The 17,631-nt window shown below is 53.5% G+C and overlaps 1 protein-coding gene across 2 annotated transcripts in view; it reads left to right on the top strand.

The window, feature by feature from the left end:
• ZNF143 (zinc finger protein 143) overlaps positions 1-8,912 on the top strand; it is a 33,188-nt gene extending 24,276 nt beyond the window's left edge. For both annotated transcript variants that reach the window (XM_069740435.1, XM_069740436.1), the window contains exons 13-15: positions 7,120-7,247; positions 7,428-7,574; positions 7,752-8,912. In XM_069740435.1, the coding sequence (XP_069596536.1) occupies positions 7,120-7,247; positions 7,428-7,574; positions 7,752-7,835 (359 nt within the window). In that variant the 3' untranslated portion in view covers positions 7,836-8,912. The remainder of the gene's footprint in view (positions 1-7,119; positions 7,248-7,427; positions 7,575-7,751) is intronic.
• The last annotated feature ends 8,719 nt before the right edge of the window (positions 8,913-17,631 follow it).

Raw genomic sequence — 17,631 nt, forward strand, 5'->3', positions numbered from 1 at the left:
GAGCAGCCCCCGGTATATACTATATACCCGGGATAGAGCAGCCCCCGGTATATACTGTATACCTGGGATAGAGCAGCCCCGGTATATACTATATACCTGGGATAGAGCAGCCCCCGGTATATACTGTATACCTGGGATAGAGCAGCCCCCGGTATATACTATATACCCGGGATAGAGCAGCCCCCCGGTATATACTGTATACCTGGGATAGAGCAGCCCCCGGTATATACTATATACCTGGGATAGAGCAGCCCCCGGTATATACTATATACCTGGGATAGAGCAGCCCCCGGTATATACTGTATACCTGGGATAGAGCAGCCCCCCGGTATATACTGTATACCTGGGATAGAGCAGCCCCCGGTATATACTGTATACCTGGGATAGAGCAGCCCCCGGTATATACTGTATACCTGGGATAGAGCAGCCCCCGGTATATACTGTATACCTGGGATAGAGCAGCCCCCGGTATATACTATATACCTGGGATAGAGCAGCCCCCGGTATATACTATATACCTGGGATAGAGCAGCCCCCGGTATATACTATATACCTGGGATAGAGCAGCCCCCGGTATATACTGTATACCTGGGATAGAGCAGCCCCCGGTATATACTATATACCTGGGATAGAGCAGCCCCCCGGTATATACTGTATACCTGGGATAGAGCAGCCCCCGGTATATACTATATACCTGGGATAGAGCAGCCCCCGGTATATACTATATACCTGGGATAGAGCAGCCCCCGGTATATACTGTATACCTGGGATAGAGCAGCCCCCGGTATATACTATATACCTGGGATAGAGCAGCCCCCGGTATATACTGTATATCCGGGATAGAGCAGCCCCCGGTATATACTGTATACCTGGGATAGAGCAGCCCCCGGTATATACTATATACCCGGGATAGAGCAGCCCCCCGGTATATACTGTATACCTGGGATAGAGCAGCCCCCGGTATATACTGTATACCTGGGATAGAGCAGCCCCCGGTATATACTGTATACCTGGGATAGAGCAGCCCCCCGGTATATACTATATACCTGGGATAGAGCAGCCCCCGGTATATACTATATACCTGGGATAGAGCAGCCCCCGGTATATACTGTATACCCGGGATAGAGCAGCCCCCCGGTATATACTGTATACCTGGGATAGAGCAGCCCCCGGTATATACTATATACCTGGGATAGAGCAGCCCCCTGTATATACCGTATACCTGGGATAGAGCAGCCCCCGGTATATACTGTATACCTGGGATAGAGCAGCCCCCGGTATATACTGTATACCTGGGATAGAGCAGCCCCCGATATATACTATATACCTGGGATAGAGCAGCCCCCTGTATATACCGTATACCTGGGATAGAGCAGCCCCCGGTATATACTGTATACCTGGGATAGAGCAGCCCCCCGGTATATACTGTATACCTGGGATAGAGCAGCCCCCGGTATATACTATATACCTGGGATAGAGCAGCCCCCTGTATATACCGTATACCTGGGATAGAGCAGCCCCCGGTATATACTGTATACCTGGGATAGAGCAGCCCCCCGGTATATACTGTATACCTGGGATAGAGCAGCCCCCGGTATATACTATATACCTGGGATAGAGCAGCTCCTGGTATATACTGTATACCTGGGATAGAGCAGCCCCCGGTATATACTGTATACCTGGGATAGAGCAGCCCCCGGTATATACTGTATACCTGGGATAGAGCAGCCCCCGGTATATACTGTATACCTGGGATAGAGCAGCCCCCTGTATATACCGTATACCTGGGATAGAGCAGCCCCCGGTATATACTGTATACCTGGGATAGAGCAGCTCCCGGTATATACTGTATACCTGGGATAGAGCAGCCCCCGGTATATACTGTATACCTGGGATAGAGCAGCCCCCGGTATATACTGTATACCTGGGATAGAGTAGCCCCCGGTATATACTGTATACCTGGGATAGAGCAGCCCCGGTATATACTGTATACCTGGGATAGAGCAGCCCCTGGTATATACTGTATACCTGGGATAGAGCAGCTCCCGGTATATACTGTATACCTGGGATAGAGCAGCCCCCGGTATATACTGTATACCTGGGATAGAGCAGCCCCTGGTATATACTGTATACCTGGGATAGAGCAGCCCCCGGTATATACTGTATACCTGGGATAGAGTAGCCCCCGGTATATACTGTATACCTGGGATAGAGCAGCCCCGGTATATACTGTATACCTGGGATAGAGCAGCCCCCGGTATATACTGTATACCCGGGATAGAGCAGCCCCCGGTATATACTGTATACCTGGGATAGAGCAGCCCCCGGTATATACTGTATACCTGGGATAGAGCAGCCCCCGGTATATACCGTATACCTGGGATAGAGCAGCCCCCTGTATATACTGTATACCTGGGATAGAGCAGCCCCCGGTATATACTGTATACCTGGGATAGAGCAGCCCCCGATATATACTGTATACCTGGGATAGAGCAGCTCCCGGTATATACTATATACCTGGGATAGAGCAGCCCCCGATATATACTATATACCTGGGATAGAGCAGCCCCCGGTATATACTGTATACCCGGGATAGAGCAGCCCCCGGTATATACTGTATACCTGGGATAGAGTAGCCCCGGTATATACTGTATACCCGGGATAGAGCAGCCCCCGGTATATACTGTATACCTGGGATAGAGCAGCCCCCGGTATATACTGTATACCTGGGATAGAGTAGCCCCGGTATATACTGTATACCCGGGATAGAGCAGCCCCCGGTATATACTGTATACCTGGGATAGAGCAGCTCCCGGTATATACTGTATACCTGGGATAGAGTAGCCCCGGTATATACTGTATACCCGGGATAGAGCAGCCCCCGGTATATACTGTATACCCGGGATAGAGCAGCCCCCGGTATATACTGTATACCTGGGATAGAGTAGCCCCGGTATATACTGTATATACCCCCCCTCCCCCGGTTCACGCCTCGCCCTCTGACCTCTCCTCCGCCTCCTTCGTCCTTATCACTTCCTTGCTGTTTGCAGACTGAGTGATTCTTGTGACCTCACTGTGTACACGGCCTCCACTGTGTCTCTACCAGAGCTGTGGCTTCTTCCCAGCTGCAGGAAACTCGTCTTTTATTACAGGCGACAGGTTAATCTTTAACGTGCTGCTGATCTGTTGTCTGTGATTTGGAGCGCATTCTTATATAGAATAAACTGTGACCTGCACCAGCAGAATAGTGAGTGCAGCTCTGGGGTATAATACAGGATGTAACTCAGGATCAGTAATGTAATGTATGTACACAGTGACTGCATCAGCAGAATAGTGAGTGCAGCTCTGGAGTATAATACAGGAGGTAACTCAGGATCAGTAATGTAATGTATGTACACAGTGACTGCACCAGCAGAATAGTGAGTGCAGCTCTGGGGTATAATACAGGATGTAACTCAGGATCAGTAATGTAATGTATGTACACAGTGACTGCACCAGCAGAATAGTGAGTGCAGCTCTGGGGTATAATACAGGATGTAACTCAGGATCAGTAATGTAATGTATGTACACAGTGACTGCACCAGCAGAATAGTGAGTGCAGCTCTGGGGTATAATACAGGATGTAACTCAGGATCAGTAATGTAATGTATGTACACAGTGACTGCACCAGCAGAATAGTGAGTGCAGCTCTGGGGTATAATACAGGATGTAACTCAGGATCAGTAATGTAATGTATGTACACAGTGACTGCACCAGCAGAATAGTGAGTGCAGCTCTGGGGTATAATACAGGATGTAACTCAGGATCAGTAATGTAATGTATGTACACAGTGACTGCACCAGCAGAATAGTGAGTGCAGCTCTGGGGTATAATACAGGAGGTAACTCAGGATCAGTAGTGTAATGTATGTACATAGTGACTGCACCAGCAGAATAGTGAGTGCAGCTCTGGGGTATAATACAGGATGTAACTCAGGATCAGTAATATATGTACACAGTGACTGCACCAGCAGAATAGTGAGTGCAGCTCTGGGGTATAATACAGGAGGTAACTCAGGATCAGTAATGTAATGTATGTACACAGTGACTGCACCAGCAGAATAGTGAGTGCAGCTCTGGGGTATAATACAGGATGTAACTCAGGATCAGTAATGTAATGTATGTACACAGTGACTGCACCAGCAGAATAGTGAGTGCAGCTCTGGGGTATAATACAGGATGTAACTCAGGATCAGTAATGTAATGTATGTACACAGTGACTGCACCAGCAGAATAGTGAGTGCAGCTCTGGGGTATAATACAGGAGGTAACTCAGGATCAGTAATGTAATGTATGTACACAGTGACTGCACCTGCAGAATAGTGAGTGCAGCTCTGGGGTATAATACAGGATGTAACTCAGGATCAGTAATGTAATGTATGTACACAGTGACTGCACCAGCAGAATAGTGAGTGGAGCTCTGGGGTATAATACAGGATGTAACTCAGGATCAGTAATGTAATGTATGTACACAGTAGTCACTGAGTGCAGCTCTGGGGTATAATACAGGGGTAACTCAGGATCAGTAATGTAATGTATGTACACAGTGACTGCACCAGCAGAATAGTGAGTGCAGCTCTGGGGTATAATACAGGAGGTAACTCAGGATCAGTAATGTAATGTATGTACACAGTGACTGCACCAGCAGAATAGTGAGTGCAGCTCTGGGGTATAATACAGGATGTAACTCAGGATCAGTAATGTATGTACACAGTGACTGCACCAGCAGAATAGTGAGTGCAGCTCTGGGGTATAATACAGGATGTAACTCAGGATCAGTAATGTAATGTATGTACACAGTGACTGCACCAGCAGAATAGTGAGTGCAGCTCTGGGGTATAATACAGGATGTAGCTCAGGATCAGTAATGTAATGTATGTACACAGTGACTGCACCAGCAGAATAGTGAGTGCAGCTCTGGGGTATAATACAGGATGTAACTCAGGATCAGTAATGTAATGTATGTACACAGTGACTGCACCAGCAGAATAGTGAGTGCAGCTCTGGGGTATAATACAGGAGGTAACTCAGGATCAGTAATGTAATGTATGTACACAGTGACTGCACCAGCAGAATAGTGAGTGCAGCTCTGGGGTATAATACAGGAGGTAACTCAGGATCAGTAATGTATGTACACAGTGACTGCACCAGCAGAATAGTGAGTGCAGCTCTGGAGTATAATACAGGATGTAACTCAGGATCAGTAATGTAATGTATGTACACAGTGACTGCATCAGCAGAATAGTGAGTGCAGCTCTGGAGTATAATACAGGAGGTAACTCAGGATCAGTAATGTAATGTATGTACACAGTGACTGCACCAGCAGAATAGTGAGTGCAGCTCTGGGGTATAATACAGGATGTAACTCAGGATCAGTAATGTAATGTATGTACACAGTGACTGCACCAGCAGAATAGTGAGTGCAGCTCTGGGGTATAATACAGGATGTAACTCAGGATCAGTAATGTAATGTATGTACACAGTGACTGCACCAGCAGAATAGTGAGTGCAGCTCTGGGGTATAATACAGGATGTAACTCAGGATCAGTAATGTAATGTATGTACACAGTGACTGCACCAGCAGAATAGTGAGTGCAGCTCTGGGGTATAATACAGGATGTAACTCAGGATCAGTAATGTAATGTATGTACACAGTGACTGCACCAGCAGAATAGTGAGTGCAGCTCTGGGGTATAATACAGGATGTAACTCAGGATCAGTAATGTAATGTATGTACACAGTGACTGCACCAGCAGAATAGTGAGTGCAGCTCTGGGGTATAATACAGGAGGTAACTCAGGATCAGTAATGTAATGTATGTACACAGTGACTGCACCAGCAGAATAGTGAGTGCAGCTCTGGAGTATAATACAGGATGTAACTCAGGATCAGTAATGTAATGTATGTACACAGTGACTGCACCAGCAGAATAGTGAGTGCAGCTCTGGGGTATAATACAGGAGGTAACTCAGGATCAGTAATGTAATGTATGTACACAGTGACTGCACCTGCAGAATAGTGAGTGCAGCTCTGGGGTATAATACAGGATGTAACTCAGGATCAGTAATGTAATGTATGTACACAGTGACTGCACCAGCAGAATAGTGAGTGGAGCTCTGGGGTATAATACAGGATGTAACTCAGGATCAGTAATGTAATGTATGTACACAGTAGTCACTGAGTGCAGCTCTGGGGTATAATACAGGGGTAACTCAGGATCAGTAATGTAATGTATGTACACAGTGACTGCACCAGCAGAATAGTGAGTGCAGCTCTGGGGTATAATACAGGAGGTAACTCAGGATCAGTAATGTAATGTATGTACACAGTGACTGCACCAGCAGAATAGTGAGTGCAGCTCTGGGGTATAATACAGGATGTAACTCAGGATCAGTAATGTATGTACACAGTGACTGCACCAGCAGAATAGTGAGTGCAGCTCTGGGGTATAATACAGGATGTAACTCAGGATCAGTAATGTAATGTATGTACACAGTGACTGCACCAGAAGAATAGTGAGTGCAGCTCTGGAGTATAATAGAGGATGTAACTCAGGATCAGTAATGTAATGTTTATACACAGTGACTACACCAGCAGAATAGTGAGTGCAGCTCTGGAGTATAATACAGGATGTAACTCAGGATCAGTAATGTAATGTATGTACACAGTGACTGCACCAGCAGAATAGTGAGTGCAGCTCTGGAGTATAATACAGGAGGTAACTCAGGATCAGTAATGTAATGTATGTACACAGTGACTGCACCAGCAGAATAGTGAGTGCAGCTCTGGGGTATAATACAGGAGGTAACTCAGGATCAGTAATGTAATGTATGTACACAGTGACAGCACCAGCAGAATAGTGAGAGCAGCTCTGGAGTATAATACAGGATGTAACTCAGGATCAGTAATGTATGTACACAGTGACTGCACCAGCAGAATAGTGAGTGCAGCTCTGGAGTATAATACAGGAGGTAACTCAGGATCAGTAATGTGATGGAGTCACTGATTAATCTTTATATTTCGCTTACTTCTCTGACCGTTTCCTCGGATGTTGACCCCTCTCTGTCCTTCCCTCTTATAGCTGAAGACCTCCTGAAGAGCTCGCAGATCACATACGTCACTGGGGTGGGAGGAGAGGACGGTATACCGACAGCCGTGGCGCAGTCAGGGCAGCAGTTGGCTCTTATCGCGCAGGACGGCACACAACACGTAAGTGATGAGCAATAATCGGCACATGAAGTCCCACAACGTAATCATGATGCCAATGATATAAACATGCGCAATGCTGCAGACTCTATTTTCAGCCCGTTCTCGGCTGCCCTCCGCCTCCCCGGTGGTGCCGCAGCCCCTCTGGTGCATTTCTCCATCGTCTCCTTTCTCCTCTCGCAGGTGGCTATAGTGGCGCAGGACCTGTCCGCTTTCCATGCGGCCTCGGCGGAAATGGTGCAGCAGCAGCACGGTCACCATCTGGTCACCACCGAGAGCCGGCCGGTCACATTACTGGCCACATCTAATGGGACGCAGATTGCCGTGACGGTATGAGGCGGATTCATGTGTTATTGCTGGGCTAATTATCTTGGCGGACCCTTTCTATGTGGCGTATGCGGACCACCTCTCCCCTCATTGTCTATGGGACTGCTGGGGGTCACGGGTGGGCGGTGGTCCCCTTACCTCCCATGGACGGATCATACATAGCTTGTTTTCTCCCATCAGCTCGGCGAGCAGCAATCCTTGGAAGAAGCCATCAGGATAGCCTCGCGGATACAGCAGGGGGAGTCTCCGGGGCTGGACGAGTAGCCCATCGCAGCGGCCATCTTATTCCGGGACTTGTAGGACATTGATCGCTTTCCGGGGCCGAGATGAAATTCCGGTTACATTTCAGTTGCGTGTCCCCGGCGTGGTCTCGCCGTCAGGGCTCACGTCTGCGCTCGCGCTCCGGACGCTTTGTACTTTTTGTAAATAGAGATTGTTAATGCCGAGATTGTTGATACTATTTTATCTTTGCTGCACATCATGCACAAAGCCCTCCCCTGCCCCCGACATACAGGGGCCGCACAGAGCCTGCACGATGCCGCCATTCTGGGCATAGATGGAGAAGATCCGGGAAGCTTCACCTGAATCAGTTCATCCGCAGACGTGAGATGTTTATCCGCCAGCACTCGGGTGGTCCTGCAGTCATCTATCACCTGACCGCTGCAGCCAATCCCTGACATCAGCAGTGATGATGCAAGCGACATCGTTACTATAGGATTCCGCAACTTAACGGCGATTAATGGATCGGGTTTTTTTCTACCTTTTTCTTAAGTTATTTTCTTATAATTAATTCAACCCCTTTATCTTTAATGGGTAAAATTGCCAAATGCTGGTTACATAGAGCAAGTTTGCAATGTGCCTCTCATTACTCTGTTCTCACGGACGGGGGGTGTATAATTGTACAACGTGCTGTCTAGGTTCCCGGCCACCGCTGCACTCTGTAGCCGTGGCTGTTTTCTTAGGCAAGGAACGCAGCGTCACAATTCCTTTACTTTTTAGCCGGTGAGCGCTGCTCTGAAGCTGGTGAATTGGGTCTGTGCTCCTCCGATGTTGCGGCAGCATAGATGGCACAGGTCGGGCCATGCTGCTGTCAATCATCAGGCGCAGCACGCACCCGAACACACTGGACAAAGCTGCCACCTCCTGCGTCAGATCTGCGGATAGACATCTCACGTCCGCCGTGTGCGTTTATGACACTTTATAAATCGGACTGAGACTCTGACATGAAATATCAGAGGGGCGGTCGTTGTGACGTTTCCGTGTGCCCCCGGGGGGCGCTCCGCCGAGGATCTCTCACATTCATTAATAAAGCACTGCCCTCGGCTGTTGCTGGATTCTTTATTTATGTACATTTCTGAATTTTTCTCCCCTCCACGTCCTCAGTCGCGTTGGCCGTCGGGGAGGGGACACTTATCGCGCTTCAGTTTATTTATAAGCACTGATTTTATTTGTACAACGAAGCAATAAATATTTTGCTTTTTTTTTTTTATTAAAAAAAAAACCTTCAGATGTTTGGTGATTCGTGCACTGGTGGATGCAGGACCCCCTTACGTGGTGAATGCAGGACCCCCTTACGTGGTGGATGCAGGTCCCCCTTACATGGTGAATGCAGGACCCCCTTACATGGTGAATGCAGGACCCCCTTACGTGGTGGATGCAGGTCCCCCTTACATGGTGGATGCAGGTCCCCCTTACATGGTGGATGCTGGACCCCTTACGTGGTGGATGCAGGACCCGCTCATGTGGTGGATGCAGGTCCCCCTTACGTGGTGAATGCAGGACCCCCTTACATGGTGGATGCTGGACCCCTTACATGGTGAATGCTGGACTCTCTTACATGGTGGATGCAGGACCCGCTCATGTGGTGGATGCAGGTCCCCCTTACGTGGTGGATGCTGGACCCCCTTACGTGGTGGATGCAGGTCCCCCTTACATGGTGAATGCTGGACCCGCTCATGTGGTAGATGCAGGTCCCCCTTACGTGGTGGATGCAGGTCCCCCTGACGTGGTGGATGCTGGACCCGCTCATGTGGTGGATGCAGGTCCCCCTTACATGGTGAATGCAGGACCCCCTTACGTGGTGGATGCAGGTCCCCCTTACGTGGCGGATGCAGGACCCCCTTACATGGTGAATGCAGGACCCCCTTACGTGGCGGATGCAGGTCCCCCTTACATGGTGGATGCAGGTCCCCCTTACATGGTGGATGCTGGACCCCTTACGTGGTGGATGCAGGTCCCCCTTACATGGTGGATGCTGGACTCTCTTACATGGTGGATGCAGGACCCGCTCATGTGGTGGATGCAGGTCCCCCTTACCTGGTGGATGCTGGACCCCCTTACGTGGTGGATGCAGGTCCCCCTTACATGGTGAATGCTGGACCCCCTTACGTGGTGGATGCAGGTCCCCCTTACCTGGTGGATGCTGGACCCCCTTACGTGGTGGATGCAGGTCCCCCTTACATGGTGAATACTGGACTCTCTTACATGGTGGATGCAGGACCCGCTCATGTGGTGGATGCAGGTCCCCCTTACCTGGTGGATGCTGGACCCCCTTACATGGTGAATGCTGGACCCGCTCATGTGGTAGATGCAGGTCCCCCTGACGTGGTGAATGCTGGACCCGCTCATGTGGTGGATGCAGGTCCCCCTTACATGGTGAATGCAGGACCCCCTTACGTGGTGGATGCAGGTCCCCCTTACGTGGCGGATGCAGGACCCCCTTACATGGTGAATGCAGGACCCCCTTACGTGGCGGATGCAGGTCCCCCTTACATGGTGGATGCTGGACCCCTTACGTGGTGGATGCAGGTCCCCCTTACATGGTGGATGCTGGACCCCTTACGTGGTGGATGCAGGTCCCCCTTACATGGTGGATGCTGGACCCCTTACGTGGTGGATGCTGGACCCCTTACATGGTGGATGCTGGACTCTCTTACATGGTGGATGCAGGACCCGCTCATGTGGTGGATGCAGGTCCCCCTTACCTGGTGGATGCTGGACCCCCTTACGTGGTGGATGCAGGTCCCCCTTACATGGTGAATGCTGGACCCCCTTACGTGGTGGATGCAGGTCCCCCTTACCTGGTGGATGCTGGACCCCCTTACGTGGTGGATGCAGGTCCCCCTTACATGGTGAATGCTGGACCCGCTCATGTGGTAGATGCAGGTCCCCCTGACCTGGTGAATGCTGGACCCGCTCATGTGGATGCTGGACCCCCTTACGTGGTGGATGCAGGTCCCCCTGACGTGGTGGATGCTGGACCCGCTCATGTGGTAGATGCAGGTCCCCCTTACGTGGTGGATGCAGGTCCCCCTGACGTGGTGGATGCTGGACCCGCTCATGTGGATGCAGGTCCCCCTTACATGGTGAATGCAGGACCCCCTTACGTGGTGGATGCAGGTCCCCCTTACGTGGCGGATGCAGGACCCCCTTACATGGTGAATGCAGGACCCCCTTACGTGGCGGATGCAGGTCCCCCTTACATGGTGGATGCAGGTCCCCCTTACATGGTGGATGCTGGACCCCTTACGTGGTGGATGCAGGTCCCCCTTACATGGTGGATGCTGGACCCCTTACGTGGTGGATGCAGGTCCCCCTTACATGGTGGATGCTGGACTCTCTTACATGGTGGATGCAGGACCCGCTCATGTGGTGGATGCAGGTCCCCCTTACCTGGTGGATGCTGGACCCCCTTACGTGGTGGATGCAGGTCCCCCTTACATGGTGAATGCTGGACCCCCTTACGTGGTGGATGCAGGTCCCCCTTACCTGGTGGATGCTGGACCCCCTTACGTGGTGGATGCAGGTCCCCCTTACATGGTGAATACTGGACTCTCTTACATGGTGGATGCAGGACCCGCTCATGTGGTGGATGCAGGTCCCCCTTACCTGGTGGATGCTGGACCCCCTTACGTGGTGGATGCAGGTCCCCCTTACATGGTGAATGCTGGACCCGCTCATGTGGTAGATGCAGGTCCCCCTGACGTGGTGAATGCTGGACCCGCTCATGTGGTGGATGCAGGTCCCCCTTACATGGTGAATGCAGGACCCCCTTACGTGGTGGATGCAGGTCCCCCTTACGTGGCGGATGCAGGACCCCCTTACATGGTGAATGCAGGACCCCCTTACGTGGCGGATGCAGGTCCCCCTTACATGGTGGATGCAGGTCCCCCTTACATGGTGGATGCTGGACCCCTTACGTGGTGGATGCAGGTCCCCCTTACATGGTGGATGCTGGACCCCTTACGTGGTGGATGCAGGTCCCCCTTACATGGTGGATGCTGGACCCCTTACGTGGTGGATGCTGGACCCCTTACATGGTGGATGCTGGACTCTCTTACATGGTGGATGCAGGACCCGCTCATGTGGTGGATGCAGGTCCCCCTTACCTGGTGGATGCTGGACCCCCTTACGTGGTGGATGCAGGTCCCCCTTACATGGTGAATGCTGGACCCCCTTACGTGGTGGATGCAGGTCCCCCTTACCTGGTGGATGCTGGACCCCCTTACGTGGTGGATGCAGGTCCCCCTTACCTGGTGGATGCTGGACCCCCTTACGTGGTGGATGCAGGTCCCCCTTACATGGTGAATGCTGGACCCGCTCATGTGGTAGATGCAGGTCCCCCTGACGTGGTGAATGCTGGACCCGCTCATGTGGTAGATGCAGGTCCCCCTTACGTGGTGGATGCAGGTCCCCCTTACATGGTGGATGCAGGACTCTCATGTGGTAGATGCAGGTCCCCCTTACGTGGTGGATGCAGGTCCCCCTTACATGGTGAATGCTGGACCCGCTCATGTGGTGGATGCAGGTCCCCCTTACATGGTGGATGCAGGACTCTCATGTGGTGGATGCAGGTCCCCTTGACGTGGTGAATGCAGGACCCCCTTACGTGGTGGATGCTGGACCCCTTACGTGGTGGATGCAGGTCCCCCTTACATGGTGAATGCTGGACTCTCTTACATGGTGGATGCAGGACCCGCTCATGTGGTGGATGCAGGTCCCCCTTACGTGGTGGATGCTGGACCCCCTTACGTGGTGGATGCAGGTCCCCCTTACATGGTGAATGCTGGACCCCCTTACGTGGTGGATGCAGGTCCCCCTTACCTGGTGGATGCTGGACCCCCTTACGTGGTGGATGCAGGTCCCCCTTACATGGTGAATACTGGACTCTCTTACATGGTGGATGCAGGACCCGCTCATGTGGTGGATGCAGGTCCCCCTTACCTGGTGGATGCTGGACCCCCTTACGTGGTGGATGCAGGTCCCCCTTACATGGTGAATGCTGGACCCGCTCATGTGGTAGATGCAGGTCCCCCTGACGTGGTGAATGCTGGACCCGCTCATGTGGTGGATGCAGGTCCCCCTTACATGGTGAATGCAGGACCCCCTTACGTGGTGGATGCAGGTCCCCCTTACGTGGCGGATGCAGGACCCCCTTACATGGTGAATGCAGGACCCCCTTACGTGGCGGATGCAGGTCCCCCTTACATGGTGGATGCAGGTCCCCCTTACATGGTGGATGCTGGACCCCTTACGTGGTGGATGCAGGTCCCCCTTACATGGTGGATGCTGGACCCCTTACGTGGTGGATGCAGGTCCCCCTTACATGGTGGATGCTGGACCCCTTACGTGGTGGATGCTGGACCCCTTACATGGTGGATGCTGGACTCTCTTACATGGTGGATGCAGGACCCGCTCATGTGGTGGATGCAGGTCCCCCTTACCTGGTGGATGCTGGACCCCCTTACGTGGTGGATGCAGGTCCCCCTTACATGGTGAATGCTGGACCCCCTTACGTGGTGGATGCAGGTCCCCCTTACCTGGTGGATGCTGGACCCCCTTACGTGGTGGATGCAGGTCCCCCTTACCTGGTGGATGCTGGACCCCCTTACGTGGTGGATGCAGGTCCCCCTTACATGGTGAATGCTGGACCCGCTCATGTGGTAGATGCAGGTCCCCCTGACGTGGTGAATGCTGGACCCGCTCATGTGGTAGATGCAGGTCCCCCTTACGTGGTGGATGCAGGTCCCCCTTACATGGTGGATGCAGGACTCTCATGTGGTAGATGCAGGTCCCCCTTACGTGGTGGATGCAGGTCCCCCTTACATGGTGAATGCTGGACCCGCTCATGTGGTGGATGCAGGTCCCCCTTACATGGTGGATGCAGGACTCTCATGTGGTGGATGCAGGTCCCCTTGACGTGGTGAATGCAGGACCCCCTTACGTGGTGGATGCTGGACCCCTTACGTGGTGGATGCAGGTCCCCCTTACATGGTGAATGCTGGACTCTCTTACATGGTGGATGCAGGACCCGCTCATGTGGTGGATGCAGGTCCCCCTTACGTGGTGGATGCTGGACCCCCTTACGTGGTGGATGCAGGTCCCCCTTACATGGTGAATGCTGGACCCGCTCATGTGGTAGATGCAGGTCCCCCTTACGTGGTGGATGCAGGTCCCCCTTACATGGTGAATGCTGGACCCCCTTACGTGGTGAATGCTGGACCCGCTCATGTGGTAGATGCAGGTCCCCCTGACGTGGTGGATGCTGGACCCGCTCATGTGGTAGATGCAGGTCCCCCTTACGTGGTGGATGCAGGTCCCCCTTACATGGTGGATGCAGGACTCTCATGTGGTAGATGCAGGACTCTCATGTGGTAGATGCAGGTCCCCCTTACGTGGCGGATGCAGGTCCCCCTTACATGGTGAATGCTGGACTCTCTTACATGGTGGATGCAGGACCCCCTTACGTGGTGGATGCAGGTCCCCCTTACGTGGTGGATGCTGGACCCCCTTACGTGGTGGATGCAGGTCCCCCTTACATGGTGAATGCTGGACCCGCTCATGTGGTAGATGCAGGTCCCCCTTACGTGGTGGATGCAGGTCCCCCTGACGTGGTGGATGCTGGACCCGCTCATGTGGTGGATGCAGGTCCCCCTTACATGGTGAATGCTGGACCCGCTCATGTGGTAGATGCAGGTCCCCCTGACGTGGTGAATGCTGGACCCGCTCATGTGGTAGATGCAGGTCCCCCTTACATGGTGAATGCTGGACCCGCTCATGTGGTAGATGCAGGTCCCCCTTACGTGGTGGATGCTGGACCCGCTCATGTGGTAGATGCAGGTCCCCCTTACGTGGTGGATGCAGGTCCCCCTGACGTGGTGGATGCTGGACCCGCTCATGTGGTGGATGCAGGTCCCCCTTACATGGTGAATGCTGGACCCGCTCATGTGGTGGATGCAGGTCCCCCTTACATGGTGAATGCTGGACTCTCTTACATGGTGGATGCAGGACCCCCTTACGTGGTGGATGCAGGTCCCCCTTACGTGGTGGATGCTGGACCCCCTTACGTGGTGGATGCAGGTCCCCCTTACATGGTGAATGCTGGACCCGCTCATGTGGTAGATGCAGGTCCCCCTTACGTGGTGGATGCAGGTCCCCCTGACGTGGTGGATGCTGGACCCGCTCATGTGGTGGATGCAGGTCCCCCTTACATGGTGAATGCTGGACCCGCTCATGTGGTAGATGCAGGTCCCCCTGACGTGGTGAATGCTGGACCCGCTCATGTGGTAGATGCAGGTCCCCCTTACATGGTGAATGCTGGACCCGCTCATGTGGTAGATGCAGGTCCCCCTTACGTGGTGGATGCTGGACCCGCTCATGTGGTAGATGCAGGTCCCCCTTACGTGGTGGATGCAGGTCCCCCTGACGTGGTGGATGCTGGACCCGCTCATGTGGTAGATGCAGGTCCCCCTTACGTGGTGGATGCAGGTCCCCCTGACGTGGTGGATGCTGGACCCGCTCATGTGGTGGATGCAGGTCCCCCTTACATGGTGAATGCTGGACTCTCTTACATGGTGGATGCAGGACCCCCTTACGTGGTGGATGCAGGTCCCCCTTACGTGGTGGATGCTGGACCCCCTTACGTGGTGGATGCAGGTCCCCCTTACATGGTGAATGCTGGACCCGCTCATGTGGTAGATGCAGGTCCCCCTTACATGGTGGATGCAGGACTCTCATGTGGTAGATGCAGGTCCCCCTTACGTGGCGGATGCTGGACCCCTTACGTGGTGGATGCAGGTCCCCCTTACATGGTGAATGCTGGACCCGCTCATGTGGTAGATGCATGTCCCCCTGACGTGGTGGATGCTGGACCCGCTCATGTGGTGGATGCAGGTCCCCCTGACGTGGTAGATGCAGGTCCCCCTTACATGGTGGATGCAGGACTCTCATGTGGTAGATGCAGGACTCTCATGTGGTAGATGCAGGTCCCCCTTACGTGGCGGATGCTGGACCCCTTACATGGTGGATGCAGGACCCGCTCATGTGGTGGATGCAGGTCCCCCTTACGTGGTGGATGCTGGACCCCCTTACATGGTGAATGCAGGTCCCCCTTACATGGTGAATGCTGGACCCGCTCATGTGGTGGATGCAGGTCCCCCTTACGTGGTGGATGCAGGTCCCCCTTACATGGTGGATGCAGGACTCTCATGTGGTAGATGCAGGTCCCCCTTACGTGGTGGATGCAGGTCCCCCTTACATGGTGGATGCTGGACTCTCATGTGGTAGATGCAGGTCCCCCTTACGTGGCGGATGCTGGACCCCTTACATGGTGGATGCAGGACCCGCTCATGTGGTGGATGCAGGTCCCCCTTACGTGGTGGATGCTGGACCCCCTTACATGGTGAATGCAGGTCCCCCTTACATGGTGAATGCTGGACCCGCTCATGTGGTGGATGCAGGTCCCCCTTACGTGGTGGATGCAGGTCCCCCTTACATGGTGGATGCAGGACTCTCATGTGGTAGATGCAGGTCCCCCTTACGTGGTGGATGCAGGTCCCCCTTACATGGTGGATGCTGGACTCTCATGTGGTAGATGCAGGTCCCCCTTACGTGGCGGATGCAGGTCCTGCTCATGTGGCGGACGCGCTGTTACCCCTGCAGGAGCTCCGGCCGCCGCTCGCTCTCGTCATTCCTGGGGTTGCTTGGTTCCGTGCGGTGACGCCTGTTTGATGGGAGGCTCAGACTATAAGTAGTGCAGTCCAACCACGGTGACAGATGTACCGCAGCAGCTGTGCCACTTCCCATGTGGTGATTATGAGCCGCGCCTCGTGTGAAGCTCCGGACTTACCATTAACGTCCATTAGACGCCTCCTGTGTCCTGGGAGGAATCGTGTTGGGGTAACCTGCAATGTAAAGGGCAATGGGTGATCTGTTATCCCATTCACTTCAATGGTCGCTGAAAGTCTGCAGATTGTTAAAGGGACAACAGCTGGAAAATCTCCAATTCTGCAGCCCTGGGTCAGGACTATTGATGTCCGGTGCCGTGGCTCTAAGTGTGTGGGCCGGGGTTGATGGTGTCTGGTGCCGTGGCTGTAGGTGTGTGGGCAGGGGCTCCCCGTGTGTGGGCAGGGGCTCCCCGTGTGTGGGCAGGGGCTCCCCGTGTGTGGGCAGGGGCTCCCCGTGTGTGGGCAGGGGCTCCCCGTGTGTGGCAGGGGCTCCCCGTGTGTGGGCAGGGGCTCCCCGTGTGTGGCAGGGGCTCCCCGTGTGTGGGCAGGGGCTCCCCGAGTGTGGGAGGGGCTCCCCGTGTGTGGGCAGGGGCTCCCCGTGTGTGGTCAGGGGCTCCCCGTGTGTGGTCAGGGGCTCCCCGTGTGTGGGCAGGGGCTCCCCGTGTGTGGGCAGGGGCTCCCCGTGTGTGGGAGGGGCTCCCCGTGTGTGGGCAGGGGCTCCCCGTGTGTGGTCAGGGGCTCCCCGTGTGTGGTCAGGGGCTCCCCGTGTGTGGGCAGGGGCTCCCCGTGTGTGGGCAGGGGCTCCCCGTGTGTGAGCTTATGATGTGTGGGCCTGGGCTTGCGGTATCTGGGCCAGGGCTGATGGTGCCGGGGCTCGTGGTTTGTGGGCCGGGGGCCCCACTTTGCGGCCCATAAAAGTTGGTGCCTTTGCTTCCTAACATTTGCACGTGGTGTTTCTATTATTCATCATCCGTACTTCTGCTCCGTTACTAAAAACGTATAAAGAACTTTTAAGAAAAAAAAAAAAAACTGAGCGAAGTACGAATGTAATAAAC

The sequence above is a fragment of the Ranitomeya imitator genome, chromosome 9 (genome assembly GCF_032444005.1).
Source record: "Ranitomeya imitator isolate aRanImi1 chromosome 9, aRanImi1.pri, whole genome shotgun sequence".
Classification (NCBI taxonomy): domain Eukaryota; kingdom Metazoa; phylum Chordata; class Amphibia; order Anura; family Dendrobatidae; genus Ranitomeya; species Ranitomeya imitator.